The sequence below is a fragment of the Heteronotia binoei genome, chromosome 6 (assembly GCF_032191835.1).
Source record: "Heteronotia binoei isolate CCM8104 ecotype False Entrance Well chromosome 6, APGP_CSIRO_Hbin_v1, whole genome shotgun sequence".
Classification (NCBI taxonomy): domain Eukaryota; kingdom Metazoa; phylum Chordata; class Lepidosauria; order Squamata; family Gekkonidae; genus Heteronotia; species Heteronotia binoei.
In genome coordinates, this window is record NC_083228.1 from 139,657,426 (window position 1) to 139,676,658 (window position 19,233).

Sequence of the window (19,233 nt, forward strand, 5' to 3'; positions counted from 1 at the left end):
GAGCATCTACGCAGGTGCCCCTCACGTTTCCCCCCCCCCCTTCCATTAATATTCAGGCCCTTTTGATTTACCCCGGGGCAGAGTGACACCCGCTATAATGGATGGGCTATAAATCTCCATCAGTGACACCCGCCGAGAGAGGCAGTACTTATGGCGGGGGATTCATCTGCAATGCAGCGCTCTGCTCCTGATTGGATTCAATCTGGATATTGGAAGTGGGGTGGGGGCAGAGAGAGAGAGAGAGAGAGAGGGAGAGAAGGAGGGCCGATCCAACTCCCCGCATCCACGCCCAGTTCTGTTCTGCCCGCCAGGCTTGTGCACGCACATGCCTGCACACACAAGTGTCCCCGTGTTCTGCACAGTCTCCCAGGGGTCGTGCAACCTTTCCCCCTTTTCCTGGGACTGGCTCCGCCGTTAGGGAAACTAGGCAGCTGTCTAGAGCGCTGGCCTTGTGGGGGGGCCCAAATGGGGCAAGTGACTCAGCGAGGTTATCAGGGCCGGGGGGGGGCGAGCGCCACAAGTTAGCCTCGCCTAGGGTGCCAGACGGTCTAGGGCCGGTCTCAACTCTGAAGAACCTCCTGAAAGCGGGAAGGTGACTAGAGGTCATCTAGCCCACCCCGCCCACCCCCGGTTCCCAAGGGCTCCTCCGGCCCCGATCGTGCCTACCTGGCGGGGCCACCGCGGGCCGGGGGGAGGCGCTTTGGGTGACTCCGAAGGACAGCGGCGGCTGTCAGTCTTGGAAGCGCCTCAAAGTCAGAGCAGGTGTCTTCCCAACATCCCCCCCCCCAAAGCATCTCCAGACCCTCGCTGCAGGGAGAAGGCGGAGGTCTCAGAGCAGGGGGGTCTCTCACCCAGAGTGGGGGTCCCCCACTAGGATCTGGGAACTGGTTTCCCCGTCTCTCTCAAGTCATCCCCATGGGGTCTACCCCCGGCCACACCGGCTGACCAAGGGCGGGTCGCCCCCCCTCTCTTTCTCTCTCTTTCTGTCTCTATCTCTTTTCTCTCTCTCTCTCTCTCTTTCTGTCTATCTCTTCTCTCTCTCTTTCTCTCTCTTTTTTCTCTCTTTCTGTCTCTATCTCTTTTCTCTCTCTCTCTTTCTGTCTATCTCTTTTCTCTCTCTCTCTCTCTCTCTGTCTGTCTCTTCTCTCTCTCTCTCTGTCTCTCTCTTTCTCTCTCTTTTTTCTCTTTCTCTCTCTGTCTGTCTTTTTTTCTCTGTCTCTCTCTCTTTTTCTGTCTGTCTGTCTCTCTCTCTCTCTCTGTCTCTCTCTTTTTTCTCTTTCTCTCTCTCTCTCTCTCTCTCTTTTCTCTCTCTGTCTCTCTCTCTGTCTCTATCTCTTTTCTCTCTCTCTCTTTCTGTCTATCTCTTCTCTCTCTCTTTCTCTCTCTCTCTTTTTTTCTCTGTCTCTCTTTTTCTCTCTGTCTGTCTGTCTCTCTCTTTCTCTCTTTTTTCTCTTTCTCTCTCTGTCTGTCTCTTTCTTTCTCTCTCTCTCTCTTTCTGTCTATCTCTTCTCTCTCTCTTTCTCTCTCTCTCTTTTTCTCTCTGTCTGTCTGTCTGTCTCTTTCTCTCTCTTTTTTCTTTCTCTCTCTGTCTGTCTCTTTCTTTCTCTCTCTCTCTCTCTTTCTGTCTATCTCTTCTCTCTCTCTCTCTTTCTCTTTTTTCTCTCTCTGTCTCTATCTCTTTTCTCTCTCTTTCTGTTTCTCACTCACTCGCTCTCTCTGTCTGTCTGTCTCTCTCTCTCCGTCTCTGTTTCTTTCTTTCTCTCGCTCTTTCTCTTTCTTTCTGTCTGTCTGTCTGTCTGTTTCTCCCTCCCCCCCCCCTCTCTCTGTCTCTCTCTCCCTGATGTATCTCAGACCAGTGGCAGGGATGAGGTAAGACTTTTGAGCCCGGGCATTGCCGGTTTATTTGCATAATAATCGAGCGCTTCCCCCCCCCCCCCGCTCCCTCCCTCTCTCTCTCTCTGCCCCCTCCCCCGGCCCAGAGGGGAGGGGCGGGTGGTGTGGAGGAGCGCGCCAAGAGGGGCTGAGACCCGGGCGAAGCCCCCCCTCCCCCCCCCCCCCCCCCCGCCACCAGCAGCCGGTTTGCAGCGCCGCGCCGAGCCGGGCGATCAGGCGAGCTGACAGGTACGCCGGGGAGGGGATGGTGGGGTGGGGCGAGGACAGACGGACGGAGACGCCGCCGCGCCACGACGGTCCCCGCTGGAGGAGGCTGCGCGGCGCTCCGGTTCTGCGCCCGAGGGGGTGAGCTGGGGGGGGGGCGGCTCCTCCCGAGGAGATCTGGCGTGGGGAGGCAGGGGGTCGAAGGTCCCGATCCGGGCCGCCCAGGAGCGGCCGGAGGGCTCGGAGCCCCGGGGCGCTTTGGGAGAGCGCGGGCAAGTTTTCGTGCGCCGCGGAAAGCGCAACAGATCCGCCCGGGAAGGCAAAAGGGGGCGGTGGGGGGGGAGGCGAGAAAATGTCCCAGAACGGGGTGGATCGCGGGGGTGGGGGGCAAGGGAAGCGGTGTCCGGGCTCTGCCCCTAAGGATAGACCAGGCTGCGGGGGGTGGGGGGTGGGGGGGAGCGTCTGGGCGCAAAGCCACCGAGAACAATAGAGGAGGCTGGCGTGGGGAGGGGAGCGCATTCGTCCCCACGGGGGTGGGGGGGCGCGCGGAGGGTCGCGCCCCCGCCTTGAGAATGGAGGCGGGGGGGGGGGGAGTTAGAATCGGAGGGGATTTCCCACCCCCGCTCGACCTCCTGCACGCCCACCCCCAGCAAAAAAGAAACAGCAAGTAGCGACGGAACCGGCGTCTTTCCCCGCCGTTTGGCCCCCTCGTTTGTTCGAAGGGGGGGGGGGAGTTGACGGATCGCCCGTTGGAAGAATCGCACTTTTCACCTCCAACCCGCCCCCCACCACCACCGCACCCCCCCCCCCCCTTCCGCGCCCGGGTTGGCGCTACCAAACCTCGTGTCGTCTCTCTCCCCCGCCCCAAACTCTCTTCGGAGATCGACGGGTGGCCGCAGAGCGCCAAGCGCGATCTAGGCAAAGGTAGGCGATGGCCTAGGGCGCTCGCCTGCCGGGGGTACCGAACCGGGCACCCGCCCATGTGACTTGGTGACGTTATCAGTGGGGGGTCAGAAGTTAGCCTGGTCTAGGGTGCTAGAAAGTCTAGGGCCAGTGGTGCCAAGGAGTCTGGTTGTGGGGGGGGGGGGGCGAAGGATCCGGTTAAAGGACTCCTCGCCCTTCCCGCGACCCGGGGGGGGGGGGCGGGGCGGTTCCTCCCAAGGAGATCTGACCGGGGGGGGGGGCACAGGGGGTCGAAGGTCCGGAGGCGGCTTTGTCTCCCCCCCCCCCACAGTCGCCGCCTCCCTTTCCAAATCCGTTTAGCAGCCGCTCCATAAAGGGGGAGGGGGTTGGGAGCGCGACGCCGAAGAAGCCGCACCAAAGCCTCGATCGGAGAGGCGCTTTTCCGGCTGACCTCCGGGAGACCCCCAGCGACAACACCCGCCGCCGCCCCCCCCCTTCAAGTGGGGGCAGGAATGGCCCTAGGCTGTCTGGCACGCTAACTTCTGGCGCCCCCCTCTCTGCCCTGATAGCCTCACCAAGTCCCATGGGGGGGGGGGGCACGCAATTTGGTACCCCCCCAAAAGTCAGCGCTCTAGGCAATCGCCTAGTTTGCCTAGCTGCGGAGCCCACCCTGCAAAGGGGGGGGGGGGTAGAAAAGGCCCGAAGGACCCGGGTGGGCTTAGGGGTCGCCAGATCCAATTCAAGAAATCTCTGGGGGCTTTGGGGGGGTGGAGCCAGGAGACTCTGGGGGTGGAGCCAGGAGCAAGGTTGCGACAAGCACGACTGAACCCCAAAGGGAGTTCTGGCCATCGCATCGAAAGGGATTTGCACGCCTTTTAAAAGCCTTCCCCCTCCATTGGAAATATTGAAGGATACCGGGTACCTTCCTTTGGGGCTCCTAGAATTGGACCCCCTGGTCCAGTCTTTTTGAAACCCCGAGGGTCTTTTGGGGAGAGGCACAGAATGCTATGCTGCAAATCTGGTCCTCTGTCTATCTCAAAAAACAGCTCCACCCCGCCCCCCCCAAACCCCAGATACCTGCAGATCAAGTCTCCATTATTCCTTATGGGAACCGGTCTCTATAGGGAATAAAGGAGTGCCCAGCAGACATTTCCCTCCCCCCATCCCGCTTTCTGATGATCCTGAAGGGGGGGCGGGGAGAGAGGACCTCCAAACCCGGGGATCCCCCGCCCCCACCTGGGGATTGGCAACCCTAGGTGGGCTGCGGACTTGAAGTTTGCAACGCAAAAGAATCGGTTTCCCCGGGCTGGTCAATTTCACCTGCGGCCGATGAGTCAATTTCCTCCCTGGCGGGCAAAGACTTCCTAAGCCGCGAGATTTTTTTTTTTTTTTAGTGGAGGAGGTGTGGCTTGGTTGCACGGCCCCCCTTCCTAGAGCCCGTGGCGATGCGCGTCTCCGTCAAGCTTTCCGGACCCCCCTCCGGGCAGGAAGCCCAATTGGAGAACAAAACTTTACCCCCCCCCCCCCAAAAGGCTGGAAGTAGGGTTGCCAAGTCAAATTCAAGAAATATCTGGGGGCTTTGGGGGGTGGAGCCAGGAGACTTTGGGGGTGGAGCCAGGTGACATTGGGGGTGGAGCCAGGAGACATTGGGGTGGGGCCTGGAGACATTGGGGGTGGAGCCAGGAGACATTGGGGGTGGGGCCAGGAGCAAGGTTGTGACAAGCATCACTGAACTCCAAAGGGAGTTCTGGCCATCGCATCTAAAGGGGTCGCATTCCTTTTATATGCCTTCGCTCCATTGGAAATAATGACGGAGAGGGGCACCTTCTTTGGGGGCTCATAGAATTGGACCCCCTGGTCCAAACGTTTTGAAAATCGGAGGGTATTTTGAGGAGAGGAACTGGATGCTGTGCTGCTAATGTGGAGCCTCTACCTCAAAAAACAGCTCCCCAAGAGCCTCAGAGACGGATCAATTTTCTATTACACCTTATGGGAATCGGTCTCCGTAAGGAATAATGGAGCGCCCAACGGCCATTTCCCCCCCCCCCCGCGCTTTCTGATGACCCTGAAGTGGGGGGAGGGCCTCCAAACCGGGGGATCCCCTTCCCCCACCTGGAGATTGGCAACCCTAGCTGGAAGGAGCAGAGCCGTGTCAATTTTAAAGGGCCCTTTCCCAAAGGGCCCCAGAGCGACGTAATTGATGCAGGGGCTCACAACGTTATGGCCAGTAGCTCACAACTAGTGTTCCCCTCTAAGCTGAGTTCGCGTGAGCTAGCTCCCAGGTTTTTAGCTTCCAGCGCACACATTTCTGTCTTAGCTCAGGAAGGATGATTTGATGGGGAAGGACCGTGGCTCAGTGGTAGAGCATCTGCTTGGGAAGCAGAAGGTCCCAGGTTCAATCCCTGGCACCTCCCAAAAAGGGTCCAGGCAAAGACGTGTGAAAAACCTCAGCTTGAGACCCTGGAGAGCAGCTGCAGGTCTGAGAAGACAAGACTGACTTTGATGAACCGAGGGTCTGATTCAGTATAAGGCAGCTTCGTATGTTCATATGTACGCAGGAGCTCACGACTTGCATGCCAAGAGCTCACAAAGTAGAATTTTTGCTCACGAGACTCTGCGGCTTAGAGGCAACGTTGCTTTTTCGTTTTGCTTCCAAGAGTGCACAGCTTAGCGGGAACCCTGGACACACCTTTGCCCTGCCTCTGGAGAAGAAGCTATTGGATTTCTATCCCGCCCCCCACTCCGAAGAGTCTCAGAGCGGCTCACAACCTCCTTTACCTTCCTCCCCCACAACAGACACCCTGTGAGGTAGATGAAGATATTGGATTTATATCCCGCCCTCCACTCCGAAGAGTCTCAGAGTGGCTCACAGTCTCCTTTCCTTTCCTCCCCCACAACAGACACCCTGTGAGGTAGATGAAGATATTGGATTTATATCCCGCCCTCCACTCCGAAGAGTCTCAGAGTGGCTCACAACCTCCTTTCCCTTCCTCTCCCACAACAGACACAGGCTTAAAACCTGTGAGCTAGCTTGCGCTAACTCAGCTTAGAGCAGGGCTGGTCAACGGTAGCTCTCCAGATGTTTTTCCAAGGACAACCTCTGCCGGAGCTCTGGCTGACCCGAGGCCATTCCAGCAGGTGCAAGTGGAGGAGTGGGGAATCGAACCCGGTTCTCCCAGATAAGAGCCCGCGCACTTCACCACCACACCAAACTGGCTCTCCATCCCCATGCTGAGAGAGAGAGAGCGCTCCGTCCCCACGCCGGGGAGGGATTCCCTGACACTCCGCCAAGCCAGGCCCCAGCGAGCCATTTATTTTTATTTTATCACATTTCTATCCCGCCTTCCCCTAATGGGCTGAGGGCGGCTCACAAGAACCAATCGAACCGCATGAACATTAAAAACAAGATACGCCGTGCAGCCGTCCGCACAATTTACAATCCTAAAACCGAGACGTACCTTTCTGATTTCCTTTTTTTCCCCCCAGTATAAAACTCAGCGGGATCGTCAGTGCGGCGGAGGAGAAACCATGAACTGCGGCCGGCCGGATTCCTTCACTTGAGCGCCCCCTCCTGGACGCAGCCCAAACGCCATGGCCGCCCAGTGACCCTCTGCCCTCCGTCCCTGTCCAACGACACCCCTCCAGCCCCCCAGCATGGAGAAGACCTATTCCCTGACGGCCCACTACGATGAGTTCCAGGAGGTCAAGTACGTGAGCAAATACAGCGGGGGCGCCACCCTGCCCAATGGCTTCAACCTTCAGCTGGGCGCCCCGGGGCCCAAGAAACCCCGCTGCGGCCTGCCCCGCTGGAGCCGCCGGGAGATCTGCCTGCTCTCCGGCCTGGTCTTCGCGGCGGGCCTGTGCGTCATCTTGGGCTGTATCCTGGCCCTCAAGTACCTGGCGCTGGAGCAGGACGCCTACTGTCTGGAGGGCTGCCAGGAGCGCAAGGCCTTCGGCAAGGCCTCCCGTTTCGTCGCCGGCAACATCGACCCCACCATCGACCCCTGCAAGGACTTCTACTCCTTCGCCTGCGGCGGCTGGCTGCGCCGCCACGCCATCCCCGAGGACAAGCTCATCTACGGCATCATCGCCGCCATCGGCGAGCAGAACGAGGAGAAGCTGCGGCGCCTCCTTCTCCGGCCCGTCCGGCGGGGCCACCGGGCCTCGGCCGAGCGCAAGGTCAAGGAGTTCTTCCGCTCCTGCCTGGACATGGTGGAGATCGACAGCCAGGGTGCCCGGCCTATGCTGGAGGTCATCGAGGACTGCGGCGGGTGGGACATGGCTTTGACCGGCCGGCAGGCCCGCTGGGACTTCAACGAGCTCTTGTACAAGACCCAGGGAGTCTACAGCACGGCTGTCTTCTTCTCCCTCACCGTCAACCTGGACGACAAGAACTCCTCCCGCTACGTCATTCGGGTAAGTTGCGGGGCTTCGCGAGGGGATGGGTGGACAAGATGGTGCCTGGGATAGAGAAGGTAGAGAAATAAGTCCTTTTCGCCCTTTCAGCCAGTTCGGTGTAGTGGTTAAGTGTGCGGACTCTTATCTGGGAGAACCGGGTTTGATTCCCCACTCCTCCACTTGCACCTGCTGGAATGGCCTTGGGTCAGCCAGAGCTCTGGCAGAGGTTGCCCTTGAAAAGGCAGCTGCTGTGAGAGCCCTCTCAGCCCCACCCACCTCACAGGGTGTCTGTCTCCTGAGAGCCAGTTTGGAGTACTGGTGAAGTGCATGGACTCTTATTTATTTATTTATTTATTTATTTATTTATTCATTCTATGACTTATATCCCGCCCTTCCCATAAAAATGGCTCAGGGCGGCTCACAACAAATGATAAAACAATAAACAGAGTGCGAAGTTATTACATTTAAAAAGTCAAAGCGTTTAAAACCTAAAAACCTTAAAATCTTAACGTTAAAACTATACAGTATTTTCACTAAAGTCTGATAAGCTAGATTTATCTAGTCAGGCGTAGGCTAGCCGGAAGAACCGGGTTTGATTCCCCCCTCCTCCACTTGCAGCTGCTGGGATGGCCTTGGGTCAGCCAGAGCTCTGGCAGAGGTTGTCCTGATGCAACATGGCTTCTCTTACGTTCTTATGTGACACAGAGTGTTGGACTAGAGGGGCCACTGGCCTGATCCAACATGGCTCCTCTTATGTTCTTATGTGACACAGAGTGTTGGACTGGATGGGCCACTGACCTGATCCAACATGGCTTCTCTTCTGTTCTTATGTGACACAGAGTGCTGGACTGGAGGGGCCATTGGCCTGATCCAACATGGCTTCTCTTATGTTCTTATGTGACACAGAGTGTTGGACTAGATGTGCCACTGGCCTGATCCAACGTGGCTTCTCTGATGTTCTTGTGTTCTTATGTTCCCCACTCCTCCATATGTAGCTTCTGGTGTGACCTTGGGTCAGTCACAAGAAAGGATGGAAGGAAGACAAATAGAGGTCAGGGCAAATGAAGAGAGGTGGTCTGCCCTCACCTCTGCCTCTGCACAGCAACCGCCATCTTCCTTGGTGGTCTCCCATCTGAGCCCTCACCAGGGTTGGCCCTGCTGAACTTCTGAGAAGGATTGGGCCAATCTGGGCTACCCAGGTGAGGGCAAGATGCTTTTAGAGAGAGCCAGTTGGATATTATGCTTAAGAGCGTGAACTCTAATCTGGGAGAATTTGATTCCCCCACTCCTCCTCCGCAGGCAGCTGCTGGTGTGACCTTGGGTTAGTCACAAGTTCTCTCAGAGCTTTTCTCTCAAGAACAATTCTCTCAGAGGTCTCTCAAGCCCCACCGACCTCACAAGAGAGCCCGTTTGGTGTGGTGGTGAAGTGTACGGAGAGCCGGGTTGGATTCCCCGCTCCTTCACTTGCAGATGCTGGAATGGCCTTGGGTCAGCCATAGCTCTGGCAGAGGTTGTCCTTGAAAGGGCAGCTTCTGGGGAGAGCTCTCTCAGTCCCACCTACCTCACAGGGTGTCTGTTGTGTGTGTGTGTGGGGGGGGGGGATTGTAAAGGAGATTGTGACTGCTCTGAGACTCTGAGATTCAGAGTATAGGGCAGGATATCTATGGTCAAAGGGTGTCTGTTGGTGGGAGAGGAAAGGAAAGGAGACTGTAAGCTGTTCTGAGACTCCAAGTGAAGGGTGGGGTATAACTCCAATCTCCACCTCTTCCTCCTTCTCCTCCACCTCTTCTTCTTCAACATAAGAACATAAGAAAAGCCATGTTGGATCAGGCCAATGGCCCATCCAGTCCAACACTCTGTGTCACATAAGAACATAAGAGAAGCCATGTTGGATCAGGCCAATGGCCCATCCAGTCCAACATTCTGTGTCACACAGGGGTCCAAACCCAGGTGCCATCAGGAGGTCCACCAGCAAGGCCAGGACACTAGAAGCCCTCCCACTGTTGCCCCCCCCCAGGCACCCAGAATCCAGAGCATCACTTGCCCCAGACAGAGAGTTCCAACAATACGCTGCGGCTAATAGCCCCTGATGGACCTCTGCTCCAGATGCTTCTCCAATCCCCTCTTGAAGCTGACTATGCTTGTAGCCGCCGCCGCCACCTCCTGTGGCAGTGAATTCCCTGTGTTATTCACCCTTTGGGTGAGAAAGTACCTTCATCGTTGTCTTCTTCTTCTCCTCCTTCTCCTTCTATCCACAAACGAGGGCAGGCTCTTCAACCAAAGTGATTTTGTGGGGTGACACAAGGGGGGTGGGGTGGGGGTCCAAGACACTGCTGGGGATCAGCCGTCCCATATCCAGGATGCTGATGGGCCATTTATTTCTGGACCTGCACCGGCACGGGGCTTCAATCCAGCCAGCGGAGACCTCAGCCCAGAATTGGGTGGGTACCCTTCTCTCGGAACAGCAGAAATACCTTGAGTCTTCCCTGCTCCGCATTTCACGGCGGACTCCCGCCGCCCCATTCCAAAATCCAAGATTTTTGTACCTGTGATGAATGAACACATCAACAAACGGATCGATGCTTTCCGGCCCTAATTAGCAGCATGTATTAGCAAATGAAGGAACGGGCTGGGAAAGAGCCGGAGGCACGAGATCTCTATATGCCGGGCGGAACGATTCCCTGGTCTGTCGACGGGCGAGCTGGCAGCCCACAAAGCCAATTCCGAGTCAAAGCCTTGAAATGTCTCGTCCATCCGTTTGGACAGACGGCCGCGCTCGCCGAGGTCTCAGGCGGCGATCGTCCACCGCCTCGCTTCCTGGGAGGGCCTTTTAATTGGCGATCGAAGCTCTCCGTACGCCCAAGGTGCTGTGAAATCGATTTCTCGGTCCTTTTTAGGCAGAAACGTTTGTTTTGTTTCGGAGGGCCGGGGGAGCTCGTCGAAGGCCGGCAGCTTCGCCCGGCAGCCCTGTGGCGCCGAACGGTGCGCGTCTCGCCCGCGCGACACTTTGGACATGTTCGGTGGGGGAAAGGGCTGTCAAGTTGCCGCTGAATTATGGCAACCTTGCAGGGTTCTCGAGGAGAGTGACGCTCAGAGGTGCCTCTGAGTAGCATCCCAGGACTTCCTTGCTGGTCTCCCATCCAAGTATTAACCAGGCTGACCCGTTAGCTTCTGAGATCTGACTACAGTGCAGCGCAGGGGTGTCCAAACTGTGGCGTGGAAGCCGCGTGTGGCTCTTTCCCACAGATTGTGTGGTTCTCCAAGCCCCGTCAGCCAGCTTGCAGAAGGCATTGCTCTCTTGAAACCTCTGGGAGAATTGCAATTAAAATGAAAGTCGCTTTCTTTCCGCTGCTCCCCCCCTCTTGTTTTGCGGCTCTCGAACATCTAACGCTCGTGTCTTGCGGCTCTCGAACACCTGACATTTCTTCTATGCGGCTCTTACATTAAGCAAGTTTGGCCACCCCTGGTGGAGTGGTTAAGTGCACGGACTCTTCCCTGGGAGAACCGGGTTTGATTCCCCCACTCCTCCACGTGCACCTGCTGGAATGGCCTTGGGTCAGTTTGGTGGAATGGTTAAATGTGTGGACTCTTCCCTGGGAGAACCGGGTTTGATTCCCCCACTCCTCCACATGCACCTGCTGGAATGGCCTTGGGTCAGTTTGGTGTAGTGGTTAAGTGTGTGGACTCTTCTCTGGGAGAACCGGGTTTGATTCCCCCACTCCTCCACTTGCAGCTGCTGGAATGGCCTTGGGTCAGTTTGGTGTAGTGGTTAAGTGTGTGGACTCTTCTCTGGGAGAACCAGGTTTGATTCCCCCACTCCTCCACTTGCAGCTGCTGGAATGGCCTTGGGTCAGTTTGGTGTAGTGGTTAAATGTGTGGACTCTTCTCTGGGAGAACCGGGTTTGATTCCCCCACTCCTCCACTTGCACCTGCTGGAATGGCCTGGGGTCAGCCATAGCTCTTGTGGGAGTTGTCCTTGAAAGGGCAGCTGCTGGGAGCCATTTCAGCCCCAACCACCTCACAAGGATGTCTGTTGTGGGGGAAGGAGATATAGGAGATTGTAAGCCGCACTGAGTCTCTGATTCAGGGAGAAAGGCGGGGTATAAATCTGCAGTCTTCTTCTTCTTCTTCTATGTTGGTTTGCCATTGCTGGTTGCTTGTCTCTGCACAGGAACCCCGGACTGCCTTGATGGTCTCCCATCCAAGCACTGACCAACCCAGCGGTGATGAACTCATCTGTTATAAGGGCTGGACCTGACATAAATGAGACCTTGTCGGGTTAGGTAGCAGAGATATAAATGTTATAAAGGAGCAGACAAACATGATTAAAGGATTTTTTAAAAAAAACTTAAAACTTTAGCATTCATTGGTCTTAAAAAGTGCTTTTGGTGTATCTCTCCCGTGGGATCCAGAGAACTGGGTAAAGGAAGCTCTGGCTATCAAAGATTTCAGGTTTTCACGGCTGGTAACATCATTAGGGTTTGTAGAATCTTTCGGGCTCAAGTGCCGTGTTCTACTGGAGAAAGTTTTCCTTCCAGACGTTTCGTTCTCAGCTGCGGAGAACATCCTCAGTGGCGTTGCAGCCGGAGCAGGCGCTCAGACCTTCTTGGCTGCTGTGCCAGGGCTGCTGGAGAGCTGCCCTGGCAAACAAAGGGCAAGCAAACCAATTGCCCTTTCATCACACCCCCTCCAGCCTCTAAATAGCAGCTCTCCAGCAGCCCTGGCCTCACTCAATGCACAGCAGCCAAGAAGGTCAGAGCGCCTGCTCCGGCTGCAACGCCACTGAGGATGTTCTCCGCAGCCGAGAACGAAACGTCTGGAAGGAAAACTTTCTCCAGTAGAACAGGGCACTTGAGCCCGAAAGATTCTACAAACCCTAATGAAGCTCTGGCTCTTTCCCTCCCTCCTGGCTCCACCCCCAATGTCTCCTGGCCCCGCCCCTAAAGTCTCCTGGCTCCACCCACAAACTCCCCAGATATTGTCTGAATCTGACTTGGCAACCCCTAACCAGCCCGCGGTGTGGAGGCCTGACCAAAGCCAGGGCTTAGAACGCACCCCAGCTTCAAGGAAGCAGGCACGCTCCATGCGCGCGTTCAGTGCTTACCCGCCGCCAGCAATTCGGCTGTTGGAGCGGGATTCGGCCGGCTCGAGGCGGGGAGGCCTCGTAACGCCAGTGCGCACAACGCACCCCAGTTGCAAGAACGCAAGCACGTTCGACGCGCCGCCGGTTGCGCAGCCCCCGTGCGGTTGATTGCGCGCGTTTCACGCGCAACTCCTTGCTCGCTGCCAGCAGTTCGGCTGTTGGAGCGGGATTCTGCCGGCCGGAGCCGGGGAGGCCTCGTAACGCCAGTGAGCACAACGCACCCCAGTTGCAAGAACGCAAGCACGCTCCACGCGCGGCCGGTTGCGCGCTCCCTGTGCGGTTGATTGCGCGCGTTTCACGCGCAACTCCTTGCTCGCCGCCAGCAATTCGGCTGTTGGAGCAGGATTCGGCCGGTCCGAGCCGGGGAGGTCGGGCAACGCCAGTGCGCACAACGCACCCCCGTTCCAAGGACACAAGCACGCTCCACGCGCGGCCGATTGCGCGCGTTCCAAGCGCAACTCCTTGCCCGCCGCCAGCCCTTCGGCTGTTGGAGCGAGGAGGAGCCCCCGGCTTGCCTGCATGCCGGCGAGGCGGAGGTGTTTGCTCGCGAGTAGGCGCGCTAATTGCCTGCGCGGCCCGGGAGAGGCGCGCTGGGTGGGCCCTGCTGGATTTGCATGGCAAATAACTCTTGCGCGGCGAAGGCGCCGGCTTAGAGTCTTTCTCTCTCTCTCTCTCTCTCCCCCCCCCCCCACCTCCCCAAATTAATAGGACTTCGGCGGGAGGGAAAACTTCGCCAGGCAATTTCCCTCCTGGTAATTGCGGTGTTTAGCTCAAGCGGCGTGCCAGGCAATTTTCCAGCCTAGCGGTGGAGTCGCATACAGAGAGGAGGCGGTGGGGGTGGGGAGGATGGGGGTGCTGGGGGGGAGGCGTGCATGGAGGGGGAGAAGCTCCGCGGGGCGGGGGGGGGGGAGGGGGCTGAGGGGAGAACCGGAGCCCCTGGAACCGGTTGCCAAGTCTGACTCAAGAAATATCTGGGGGCTTTGGGGGTGGAGCCAGGAGACTTTGGGGGGTGGAGCCAGGAGCCAGGGTGTGGCAAGCAGAACGGAACTCCAAAGGGAGTTCTGGCCATCGCATTTCAAGGCACCGCAGGCCTTTTAAATGCTTTCTCTCCACTGGAAATAATGAAGGAGAGGGGGGCAGCGGATCATAGAATTGGAACCCCTGGTCCAATGTTTTGGAAACTTGGGGGTTGTTTTGAAGGGAGGCCCCAGATGCTATGCTGAAAATTCGGTGCCCCAACCTCAAGAAACAGCCCCTCTGCAGCTCCAGATACCCACAGCAATTCTCCATTATACCCTTAACATAAGAACATAAGAGAAGCCATGTTGGATCAGGCTAATGGCCCATCCCGTCCAACACTCTGTGTCACACAGTGGTCAATATATGTGTGTGTATACATACACACACACACAGATATATATATATATATATATATATATATATATATATATATATATATATATATATATATATATATATATATATATATATATATATATATATATATATAAACACACACCGTGGCTAACAGCCACTGATGGACCTCTGCTCCATATTTTTATCCAATCCCCTCTTAAAGCTGGCTATGCTTGTAGCCGCCACCACCTCCTGTGGCAGTGAATTCCACGTGTTAATCGCCCTTTGGGTGAAGAAGGACTTCCTTTTATCTGTTCTAACCCGACTGCTGAGCGATTTCACTGAATGCCCACGAGTTCTTGTCTTGTGAGAAAGGGAGAAAAGGACTTCTTTCTCTGCTTTCTCCATCCCATGCATTATCTTGTAAACCTCTATCATCACCCCGCAGTCAACGTTTCTCCAAGCTCAAGAGCCCCAAGTGTTTTAACCTTCCTTCCTAGGGAAAGTGTTCCAAACCTTTAATCATTCTAGTCACCCCTTTAATCACCCCTTGTGGCAGAGGTGGCCAACGGTAGCTCTCTGGATGTTTTTTTTTTTTTTGCCTACAACTCCCATCAGCCCCAGCCAGCATGGCCAATGGCTGCGGCTGATGGGAGTTGTAGGCAAAAAACATCCGGAGAGCTACCATTGGCCACCCCGTCCTACATCTTCTCCCCCCACAACAGACACCCTGTGAGGTGGGTGGGCTGGAGAGGGCTCTCACAGCAGCTGCCCTTTCAAGGACAACCTCTGCCAGAGATATGGCTGACCCAAGGCCATTCCAGCAGGTGCAAGTGGAGGAGTGGGGAATCAAACCCGGTTCTCCCAGATAAGAGAGCTATGGCTGACCCAAGGCCATTCCAGCAGCTGCAAGTGGAGGCGTGGGGAATCAAACCCGATTCTCCCAGATAAGAGAGCTCTGGCTGACCCAAGGCCATTCCAGCAGGTGCAAGTGGAGGAGTGGAGAATCAAACCTGGTTCTCCCAGATAAGAGAGCTACGGCTGACTCAAGGCCATTCCAGCAGCTGCAAGTGGAGGAGTGGGGAATCAAACCCGGTTCTCCTAGATAAGAGAGCTACGGCTGACTCAAGGCCATTCCAGCAGCTGCAAGTGGAGGAGTGGGGAAGCAAACCCGGTTCTCCCAGATAAGAGAGCTACGGCTGACTCAAGGCCATTCCAGCAGCTGCAAGTGGAGGAGTGGGGAATCAAACCCGGTTCTCCCAGATAAGAGAGCTATGGCTGACCCAAGGCCATGCTAGCAGCTGCAAGTGGAGGAATGGGGAATCAAACCCGGTTCTCCCAGATAAGAGTCCGCACACTTCACCACTACACCAAACTGGCTACACCAATAAAACTGGGTTGGTCTTAAAGGTGCCACTCGACTCCCGCTTGGTTCAGATACCTGCTCAATTTTTCTTTTTGACATCAACTAAGACCACTTAATCAAACTTCCCGATAGGCACTAGCTCAATACCATATCATTCCACCCATTCCTTAGAATCATAGGATCCTAGAGTTGGAAGGGGCCTCCAGGGTCATCTAGTCTGACCGCCTGCACAATGCAAGGAACTCACAAATGTATAACAGATAGGCTGGAGCTCTCTTGGGGTTACAGTAGATCTCCAGGCAAAAGCGATGGGTTCCCTTGGACCAGGTGGCTGCTTCGGAGGGTGGACTCTGTGGCATTCTACCCTGCCAAGCTCCCTCCGCAAACCCCGTCCTTCAAAGGCTCCGCCCCCCCCCCCAAATCTCCAGGTATTTCCCAACCCACAGCTGGCAACCCTTGAGTGCTTATTCCCCCCCCCCCACTAGTTTGAGATTCCATGGCTGCAGTCACACAGCCTAAACTATGCACTTTCAATCCACTTTCAATGCACTTCTGAACTGGATTTTTACCGTGTGGACTGGCAAAATCCTGTCGGTGAGGGGTCTGGAGACCAAGTCCTATGAGGAAAGGTTGAAGGAGCTGGGCACGTTTAGCCTGGAGAGGAGGAGGCGGCTGAGAGGTGATAGGATCACCATCTTCGAGTCCTTGAAGGGCTGTCCTATAGAGGGGTCTGGAGACCAAGTCCTGTGAGGAAAGGTTGAAGGAGCTGGGCCTGTTTAGCCTGGAGAGGAGGCGGCTGAGAGGTGATAGGATCACCATCTTCAAGTACTTGAAGGGCTGTCATCTAGAGGATGGTGTGGAATTGTTTTCTGTGGCCCCGGAAGGTAGGAACAGAACCAACGGGTTGAAATTAAATCCAAAGAAGTTTCCGGCTCAACATTAGGAAGAACTTCCTGACCGTTAGAACGGTTCCTCAGTGGAACAGGCTTCCTCGGGAGGTGGTGGGCTCTTCTTCCTCGGTAAACAGAGGCTAGATGGCCATCTGACAGCAATGTGGATCCTGTGAATTTAGGGGGAAGTGTTTGTAAGTTTTCTGCAATGTGCAGGGGGTTGGACTAGATGACCCTAGAGGTCCCTTCCAACTCTATGATTCTATGATTCTTCTTCTTTAAACAGGAGGAAGGACCAGAACCAATGGGTTGAGGAGGGCGACGAAGATGGTGAGGGGTCTGGAGACCAAGTCCTATGAGGAAAGGTTGAAGGAGCTGGGCAGGCTTAGCCTGGAGAGGAGGCGGCTGAGAGGTGATAGGATCACCATCTTCAAGTCCATGAAGGGCTGTCATCTAGAGGATGAGGTAGAATTGTTTTCTGTGGCCCCAGAAGGTAGGACCAGAACCAATGGGTTGAAATTAAATCCAAAGAGTTTCCAGCTGAACATTAGGAAGAACTTCCTGACCGTTAGAGCGGTTCCTCAGTGGAACAGGCTTCCTCGGGAGGTAGTGGGCTCTCCTTCCTTGGAGGTTTTTCAACAGAGGCTAGATGGCCATCTGACAGCAGTGTGGATCCTGTGGATTTAAAAAGTAAAGGTAATGGTAGTCACTAGTCGTTTCCGGATGACGTTGCTTTCACAACGTTTTCACGGCAGATTTTTACGGTGTGGTTTGCCATTGCCTTCCCCGGTCATTACACTTTCCCCCCAGCAAACCGGTACTCACTTTACCAGCCTTGGAAGGATGGAAGGCTGAGTCAATGTGGAGCCGGCTACCTGAACCCAGTTTCCTCTGGGATCGAACTCAGGTCGTGCATAGAGCTTTGGACTGCAGTACTGCAGCTTTACCACTCTGTGAATTTAGGGGGAGGTATTTGTGAGTTTCCTGAATTGTGCAGGGGTTTGGACTAGATGACCCCGGAGGTCCCTTCCAACTCTATGTTTCTATGAAAGCACATTGAAAGTGGATTGTAAGTGAGGCCGATTTCACACTAGGCCTTGTTCCGAGTGGAGAGCCCTTTTGCCCCCAGCGCTTCTCTTCGCACAAGCTGTCCCGGAGACGTGAGTTGGTGTGCCACTTTTTGGTGGCAAGCAGAAACCTGTTGTAAGAGGATCTCGCTTGCTGCAGAAAAGCAGCAGGCCAACTCACAGCTCCGGGGCAGCTTGTGCAAAACCCAAGCAAAAGGGCTTTCCATCTCTCCCTAGTGCAAAATTCGTCTGATTTATTTAGCGTGTGTAAACGCAGCCTAAGAGCCCCGTGGCGCAGAGCGGTAAAGTTGCAGTCTTGCAGTCTGAACTCTCTGCTCACGACCTGAGCTCGATCCCGGAGGAAACTGGTTTCAGGTTGCCAGCTCCAGGTCGACTCAGCCTTCCATCCTTCCGAGGTCGGTCAAATGAGGACCCAGCTTGCTGGAGGGAAACTAGATGACCGGGGAAGGCAATGGCAAACCACCCCGTCAAAAGTCTGCTGTGAAAACGTTGTGAAAGCAACGTCACCCCAGAGTCGGAAACGACTGATGCTTGCCCAGGGGACTAAAAAGGTCAAGGCAGTCCCCTGTGCAAGCACCAGTCGTTTCCGACTCTGGGGTGAGGTCGCATCACGACGTTGTCACAGCAGACTTTTTTTTACAGGGTGGTTTGCCATTGCCTAGCCTGGTCATCTACACTTTCTCCCCAGCAAGCTGGGGACTCCTTTTACCGCCCTCGGAAGGATGGAAGGCTGAGTCAACCTGGAGCCGGCGACCTGAACCCAGCTTCCGCCGGGATTGAACTCAGGTTGTGAGCCGAGCTTAGGACTGCTTTACCACTCTATGCCATGGGGACTACCTTTACCCTTCTTTTTAATCGCAGCCTATCTGGTTTTGGCTCCACCAGCAAGGAGGAATTCTGCAAGGAAGGATATTTGGGGGGCGGGGGAGAGGAAGGGTCAAACTTTGCCTTCCACTTCCTGGCTCTCCCCCAGAAAATGGCCCCCACTTACGGTTTCCAACTGTGGGTTGGGAAAATCCTGGCGGTTTAGAGGTGGAGTCTAGGGTGGGCGGAGTTTGAGGAGGGGAGGGACCTCGGGAAAGTATAATGCCATAGAGTCCACCTTCCAGAACAGGGGTGGCCAAACTGTGACTCGGGAGCCACGTGTGGCTCTTTCACACATATCGTGTGGCTCTTGAAGCTCCCACCACCCCATTGGTCAGCTTGGAGAAGGCATTTGTCTCTTTAATTCGCTTCTCTAAGCCAAGTCGGCTGGAGGTTTGGAGCATGCATTGAATTTAAAGTTGCTAAAGTTAACAGAGCCGGTTTGGTGCGGTGTGAAGTGCGCGGCCTCTTATCTGGGGGAACCAGGTTTGATTCCCCCACTCTTCCACTTGCAGCTGCTGGAATGGCCTTGGGTCAGCCATAGCTCTGGCAGAGGTTGTCCTTGAAAGGGCAGCTGCTGTGAGAGCCCTCTCAGCCCCACCCACCTCACAGGGTGTTTGTTGTGGGGGGAGAAGATATAGGAGATTGTAAACCACTCTGAGACTCTGATTCAGGGAGAAGGACGGGGTATAAATCTGCAGACTTCTTTTTTTGAGAGCCAGTTTGGTGTAGTGGTTAAGTGTGTGGACTCTTATCTGGAAGAACCGGGTTTGATTCCCCACTCCTCCACTTGCAGCTGCTGGAATGGCCTTGGGTCAGCCATAGCTCTCGCAGGAGTTGTCCTTGAAAGGGCAGCTGCTGTGAGAGCCCTCTCAGCCCCACCCACCTCACAGGGTGTCTGTTGTGGGGGGAGAAGATAAAGGAGATTGTAAGCCACTCGGAGTCTCTGATTTAGAGAGAAGGCAAGATATAAATCTTCAATTCTTCTTCTTTCTTTCCACCTCTGCCATCTATTTGCCTTCCTTCCTTCCTTCCTTCCTTCCTTCCTTCCTTCCTTCCTTCCTTCCTTCCTTCCTTCCTTCCTTCCTCCCTTCCTCCCTCCCTTCCTCCCTTTTTCCCTTCCTTCCT

At 55.4% G+C, this 19,233-nt stretch overlaps 1 protein-coding gene across 1 annotated transcript in view; it reads left to right on the forward strand.

The window, feature by feature from the left end:
• Window positions 1–6,654: 6,654 nt before the first annotated feature.
• ECEL1 (endothelin converting enzyme like 1) overlaps window positions 6,655–19,233 on the forward strand; it is a 182,287-nt gene continuing 169,708 nt past the window's right edge. Inside the window, exon 1 of the mRNA XM_060242824.1 lies at window positions 6,655–7,416. Within this exon, the coding sequence (XP_060098807.1) occupies window positions 6,655–7,416 (762 nt within the window). The remainder of the gene's footprint in view (window positions 7,417–19,233) is intronic.